This window comes from Nuphar pumila, chromosome 11 (genome assembly GCF_984573655.1).
Source record: "Nuphar pumila chromosome 11, dmNupPumi1.hap1.1, whole genome shotgun sequence".
Lineage (NCBI taxonomy): Eukaryota > Viridiplantae > Streptophyta > Magnoliopsida > Nymphaeales > Nymphaeaceae > Nuphar > Nuphar pumila.
The window spans coordinates 107892472-107899417 of NC_143259.1; the positions used below are offsets into that span (position 1 = coordinate 107892472).

The window sequence follows — 6946 nt, forward strand, 5'->3', positions numbered from 1 at the left end:
CAAAATTCGTCGCTAATTAGCGACAGAAAAATTTTGTCGCTCATCCTTCGCGAAGTTGCGACGGAGTTTGAGACGAAATATTTTCGTCGCTAATCCATCGCTAATTAGCAACGGATTTTGAGACATAATTTTTTCTGTCGCTAATTCTGCAACTAATTTCAATTTTAGGGACGACTAGTTTTCTCTAACTAATCCGTCGCAAATTTGTGACGAAAATAATCCATTGCAAATTTTCATCGCTAATTAACGTTTTTCTTGTAATGTCTTTCATGCCTTGGTAGTCTCTTGTTCCTAGTTGGGTGGGCGAGGAGAGACAAAAAACTAATGGTTAGGAAACTCCATATATACCCCAACTTACTTATTTCACTTCGAGCCCCTTACTATTATCGACAAGCATGTTGTTTCACCTATTTGTTTGCTGAGAAACACAATAGCTTGATGGTTTTTTGAGCATGTCTATTGTTGCTCAGATCTTATGGATGAACCATGTTCTGCTCATTGTTGGAAAGAGCATCATTGTCATCATCATCATTAACCTTTCTTATTTTGTTCCCCCTACATTCAACTTTGACATGTCATTTGTTGATAAAAGACCAACTCCATTGTTCCTCTCACTCTACTCTTGACAAGTAAGGATGAACCCATCTTGCTTTTCATTTATAGTGATGGAACCCCAGTGCAATATTATTCTCTTTAACTCGTCTTGTTACACACATAGCATCCTGTTCTATGACCGATAACCACTTGTAGATGCACTATTCCACCTTTTCTTTCTTTCTGATGACCGTTGACTTGTTGAAGATCTTGTGCCTCCAACTCATTTTCGCTATTGAACAACCCCATCTTTCACCATGGGCAGGAGGCGTTTAGTTAACTAAAACCACTTATTCAGAAGAAGGGTATTCTCGACTGTCTGATTGATTGCATGGTCTTTGGAACACTAACTTCCCGGAATCCTGATGTTTTATGTCATTTTCCGATCTACTACTAAAAGTGGATGGAATGAGGAGAAGCCATGCCCTACCAACTCATAGATTTTCTTTGTTGAAGTCGAGAACATGAACTGGATTGGTGGGTGTCTAGCCTTTCTGGATGGTGGGATCACTTATGGATTTAAGAATGTATAGTCAAGCAGAAAAGAATCTCGCACATAATATGAATTGTCGAGTAGTCCACCCCCTACAACCTCGTTCAGAAAGTTTGGTTCAACAAGTAGAGGAATAGGCCAGCTTGGAACTCCAATAAAAAGTGAGTTTTCTCGGTTGAGAAATGATTTTGGCCTCAAAACACTCACAAGGTTTTGCATTAGGTCATTACTGAAATTCGTTAGTTAAAGAAATGAGCTATGTATCCAGCTGGCTACAGACTCAACTAATGAGAAAGGCAGCTAGAAATGGTTACCTAGACCAGAAGCACATTGGCTGCTAACTCGCCCATTTAGGGTTTATTGTCCCCTCCCCTTTGGGTACAGTACAGATGCCTGATGGCTTTTCTTCAAGCGATTCACTTCCCTTTCCCAAATCAGCAGTTGTGATGGGTCTGGAATAATAAATATGTAATACCGTGCTTTTTCATCACTTTTAAGTGGGAAAAGATAAAAAGTGGGGGCCAAAAGGGCATGGGCTTAAGTTAACAACTTTCAGTTGTATCTGTTGAGAATGTGTTGTCATGCTATATGCAATGGAATTGTGTTTATGGAACTGCCGCAATGTTTTGCTTGTGAGTGCCTTTATTATGTTATGCCCATAAAAAATAATTTCAGCTGAGCAATGCAAATTTTAGTATTGAATAATGCAGTTTTTGCCTAGGAGAATTCCGCTCATCTGAGACAGGTGACTTGTGAACGTTGCCATGGTGAAAGGACATCATGTATTCAGAATCCACAGAGTTCCTTGCTGCGTTACTGAAGCTGGGTGTACTTTATGGTTAAGGGGAACGTGGGGGTTTTATATCAATGATCTTGACAGTGATCAAGGACGTCAATGAATCAGATTTTTATCCAATATCAGACCAAATTTGATTCTGTTTAGTTGCATTTGGTAAACCAATATCTGATTATAATCGTATAATTGAATTTGACAGATATCTAAATCTAGTTACATGTAAAAAAGTATTTTTGGTTTGAGTTTTTCCACCAACCAAATCTGAATCTGAATTCGAATCTGTTTAGCCAACATCTGAGGAATATGATACCACATGCGGTCCGAATGTGAACCGTTACATCCCTCCCAGTGATGTGAGGTAGTTTTCGTTATTAAAAAAAGAAAATGCAATTATCTTGTAAACGGCCAGCTTGAGTGTGGCTCATTTAGATCAATCTCGTGATGAGCTTGAACTTGGATCGACCAGGCACAAAAATGAGCTGAGCTTGAACACTATGGGTGTGTTTGATACACAGGACACACCCACGCAGGGGGTCAACCAGTCCCTGCTCGGGCGCGCTGTCCCGCGTTTGATATGCAGGGTGCACATCTTTGACAAATTAAGTGCATCCTGTGCAGTCGTTTTATAAGGCGTTGCACAAGACGCGCCAGTCACACCCTTTATGTTCCCGTTTGTTCGGCTTGTTTACCAGCCCTAGTGCTAAACTTATGGATTAGTACCCTAACTATCATTAAAATAAACATTCATTAAAATATTTCAGATGAATTTTCATAATTTGTTAGAAATTGAGAGAAAAAAAAAGAAGGGAATAAACTCATTTCACATCTTCTCAGTTGTAAGGCAACAGCCACTGATCTCCATCAATGTAAGAAATATTCAGTAAAGTTGAAGCTTGGGTGTCATTGAGCTTCTGCAAGTAAGGGGCCCTCAACCTTGTGTCTGCTCCTCGTCCTATACATCCGTACTCTGCGTAGAAAATTGTCCTACATACCAAAAACAACATGTATTATTAAACCATCAGATTGTCCTAAATACCAAAAAAAAACATGCATTAACCTATCAGAAAGTTCTTAGTAAATGTCAAGTTGTATGGCGACTCCCTTGGGGCAAGGAGTAAGCCCACGGAGTTTTACACTTCCAAGACAGTGATTCGGCAGGCAGAGCCAGCGCGGCTAGGTCTCTGATCCTGGGGGCAGTTTCTCCATGTAAATATAAAAAAAATGCCAGGTTGTAGTTCGGATCGGTCTTTACTGATCTCTTGTTGCATCGTTAAAATCGCTCCAGCCATCAGGGGAAATGATTTGAGACATGAAGGTGTATGCAAATATGACTCTTGAAAAAGGCATCCATGCTCGCCCAAGCCATATCCTGCCTGTACCTCCAATGGTGCAATTGACAAACACAAAGCCTGTATTTTCATCCTTGGAACGTCGGCCTTGCGCCGTGATCGCGCCTGTTATGAACTTTGATCCATCAGGAACGATGTTTGCTATGGAACTCAGCTGACACCCCTGAAACCACAAAATAGTGATAAGTGATGCATGTTCATTTGCCCAGATACTTCTCTTGTCTTGATGAGTGTCATACCCTGATTTCTTTTTTTTTTCTATAGCGAGGAAAAACCACTGTTATGGTTCAGATGTTTCATTATATAGACTGAAAGGTGCGACATTGACCGTGGCCCTCTTTGGATGTGTGTGGTATAAAACTCTACAAGTACTCTCCGCCCACCAGAGATAATTTGAACGCAGATCCCATCATTTGAAATATGATGGGTTTCATCATACATTCAATCCTAGCTATCCAATATTGAATGTATGATGGAACCCATCATATCCGTGTTCAGATAATTTCTCTTTGGCTTCGACCTTTCAGGGTGGTATGCACACCCTAGGTATCGAACTTGTGATCTCCTTCAACTTGAACTCGTTAAGCCGACCCATCTAGTCAAGTGTGCAAAGCCCTTGTGGGCAGTGTTTTAGCATGATTTGGCATAACTTTTGTGACCAAGGTCATCTATTAAAAAAAAAAACCTTTTGTGACAAGGTCATGAACACCAACCCTTTTATGCTCAGAGCTTATCGCTAAGAACTAAGGACACATGTGTTGGATCTGGCACAAGGCCCATGATCCGAAATAAAACAAGTGATGAATTGCAGATCCACCCCAAATTGAAGATCTAGCATGATCGGACAGGGGATAGGGCCGGAGATAGGGGCATCTCAAATTTTCAGATCTCAAATCCAAGTTTGAGATTCCAGGATTCAATCACACCCTAACTTTTGTGTATCACTAGATATAATATAATTAAAAAAAGGAAATATTATGCTGTCATGTTGTTTGGAAAGAAAAGCTTTTCTAATGCTTCTGTAGTGATAATGGACCCTGACTCATGTAATATTGCATGTAAAGAGTTTAAAAGCAAATTTGTGCTCAAGTAAAGAAGTCCATATGTTACCTCATATAAAGACCTGCCATTTCCAAAGATAAAATCAATGGATCCCTGAATGAAGCAATCTCTGAAGTAGTGCCTACCCTTATCATCATGGAGAGTGTCTTGTGCACCAAAGAACCCACAACCCCAAAAGGCAGCCATGTCACCTGATATTCTTATTGCCACAGCCTGGCCTCCAACATCACCAGGATTTGCTCTGGGGGCAACGTTCTGGTTTGAAGAGTTTTATAGCAACTAATAAAGTTCATAGTAATGTGTGGCAGTACAAGGCTAAAAAATGAATGAGTATGGTGAACTAAGTGCCAGAAAACAATATCTAAACGTTCAATTAATTGGCAATAGCATATCATCAGGCTAGCTTTTTGCAAAGTGTGCTTACCATGAAGCTTATGTTCTTAGCAATGAAGTTGGGAGCAAAAACAGTGAGGGAGGCACTAAAGAATGTCCCGCCGGTGGAATTTGCAGTGTCATTCCAAACGATTGCCGTCGAGTCCATCCCTTGTCCTTGCAGTGTAATATTTGGTTTTGAGCTCGGAATCGTCACCTTCTCGCTGCGCACGTACAACAGATAGACATCCATGAAAGAACCGAGTCAGAGTGAGGCCATTGCATGATAAACTTTCATGTGAAAATACTTATAGTGAAGTGCAGTAGCGAATCTGAATGTCATAACAGAGAGGAGGCCAATGTAAACTTGAAGACCAATGGAACAACCATTTCAAATTTCAAATAGAAGTGGTTTAACAAGTCTACTGAACTGTCTAGTTCCAATAAGTGCCTCATAACGTCTTGTATATAAGTTGGCCTATGTAATTGCCTTCATGCATTGCAGAGACTCGAAAGGCTCCAATTTTCTCATTGTAGAAAGAAGACTTATCATGTAAAGAAGCTAAACTGAACTTGGTTCAGTATTCCAAACTTGAACTTTTTAACTTACAAGTAGATGCCATTATTGATCCATATTATGGTTCTAATCTGGCTAAAGGACCCAACTGCATCAATGGCTGATTGCACCTTCGTGAAGTTGCAACAGCCGTTCCGATCAACACATAAGATTGACGTTTGGTTATCGCTTTCCGGTGGGAAATCGGGCGGGAAGTCATCACATATGGGCTCGGGCATTGGTTTCAAGCGATGGAGAGCATGGTGATGGTGGTGGTGGTGGTGGTGGTGGTGGTGATGATGGTGATGGTGGGGATGATGTTTGCCAAGGTTCAGTATCCATAAAAGCCTTGGAGACAAGTATCTAGAGCTCATGTGGGTTTCATGACTTGGGTATGGCAGTTTAGGAGGAGGTGCAAATAGTGTGGATATTATGGCAACAGCAATTGCTGAGGCCAACATTAATGACATGTGCCTGATGTTCATTTTGGTATGAAATGGACCAGGGAATAGAAAAATGCAGGGAGAAGGCCAAGCATGCAGTACAATAATTTTTATTCTCATGTCCTTGTTTTATAGCAACTTGTTTTGGTGTGGGGAAAGGTGATGCACATCATGGGATTGCAATTCTAGCAGAAGTTGCATCCCTTAGAAATCACTCAACTGAAACAATGGGCAAACTTGCTTAAGCAAACTGTCTTCCACTCTTTGCTTCATGCCAAGGCTATTTGTCATAGGTAGGGAAATAAAGTTGAATGATACCATAAGGATGTGGGCTCATCAAAAGGTACAAAACAGACTTGCAATTTGGAACATATAGGCAGATTTGCTGCAAGGATTTCGAAGAATAGCATACAAGGTCTAAAGGAACTTGGACAAAAATTAAACTTCCCAAGGAACCTTGATGCCGTCAATTGTAAAGATGTATGGTGCATAGATACTCACCCAAAACCTATGGTATGAAAGCATCCTAGCTGTTCATTTTACTGCCACTGATGCCGTTCATCTGAAGTGAGAATGGCATCAAAGAAAACATGTGGGGCCCATCCATAGGAGGGGGCATTCATCTCTTTAAGTTTTGAGTGCCATTTAGTGGTTACCCATGTGGTCAGCAGGATCTGTCAAGCTGAAGATCTAGCATCGAATCCCATTGGCACATGGCAGCTGCTGTTGCTTTAACACAGTTGGAGCACACAACGCTGGGTGGTCGTGTCCCCAACCCAGAGTTTTACCTCTCAGGGAGGCAGTCCCATTAAGTGATCCGGTTCTCGATGAGGGTTCCTTTGTCATAAAAAAAAAAAAAGATGGTACCAGAGGCAATTACTTCTACCGTTTTGTGTTCAAGGTACCTTACCTGATGGAACTGAAACTGAATTGTTTGGTGAATCTACCTGTAAAGTTTTGGGTGCCATTCATACTGATGACGCATGGTATTAGATGTAATTATTTCCACAGTTCTTTTGGATCTGCTTCTCATTTGGAAATAGAACTGACATGTTTGGTGACATGAAAGTTTGCCCTACTTGAAAGATGGAATGCTCAGATTTTTATGTTAGACCAACCATACATTGATTACATTGAGTCATCCATAGTTACCATAAAATGAAATGGATACGAGAAGCATACGTGAAGTAGAAAGTGTTAAAAAGTAACATCAAATGGGAAAAGACATGTAAATTATACAAACTTGTCCAAAATACATACAAAGGCACACAAATTAATGTG

At 40.6% G+C, this 6946-nt stretch overlaps 1 protein-coding gene across 1 annotated transcript; it reads right to left on the minus strand.

The window, feature by feature from the left end:
• Positions 1-2713: 2713 nt before the first annotated feature.
• On the minus strand, positions 2714-5707 carry LOC149822743 (Pectin lyase-like superfamily protein). The gene is made up of 5 exons (XM_089980359.1): positions 5277-5707; positions 4719-4890; positions 4343-4549; positions 3136-3395; positions 2714-2867 (listed from the first exon to the last, which is right to left on the minus strand). The coding sequence occupies exons 1-5, from the start codon at positions 5705-5707 to the stop codon at positions 2714-2716; spliced, it is 1224 nt and encodes a 407-aa protein (XP_089836485.1).
• Between the last annotated feature and the right edge of the window lie 1239 nt (positions 5708-6946).

Coding starts and splice junctions, on each gene's coding strand:
- LOC149822743 (XM_089980359.1), bottom strand. CDS start 5,707: ATGAACATCAGGCACATGTCATTAATGTTGGCCTCAGCAATTGCTGTT. Junction 4,891..5,276: donor ATCAATAATGGCATCTACTT/GTAAGTTAAAAA, acceptor GTACGTGCGCAG/CGAGAAGGTGACGATTCCGA. Junction 3,396..4,342: donor ATGGCAGGTCTTTATATGAG/GTAACATATGGA, acceptor TTGTGGTTTCAG/GGGTGTCAGCTGAGTTCCAT.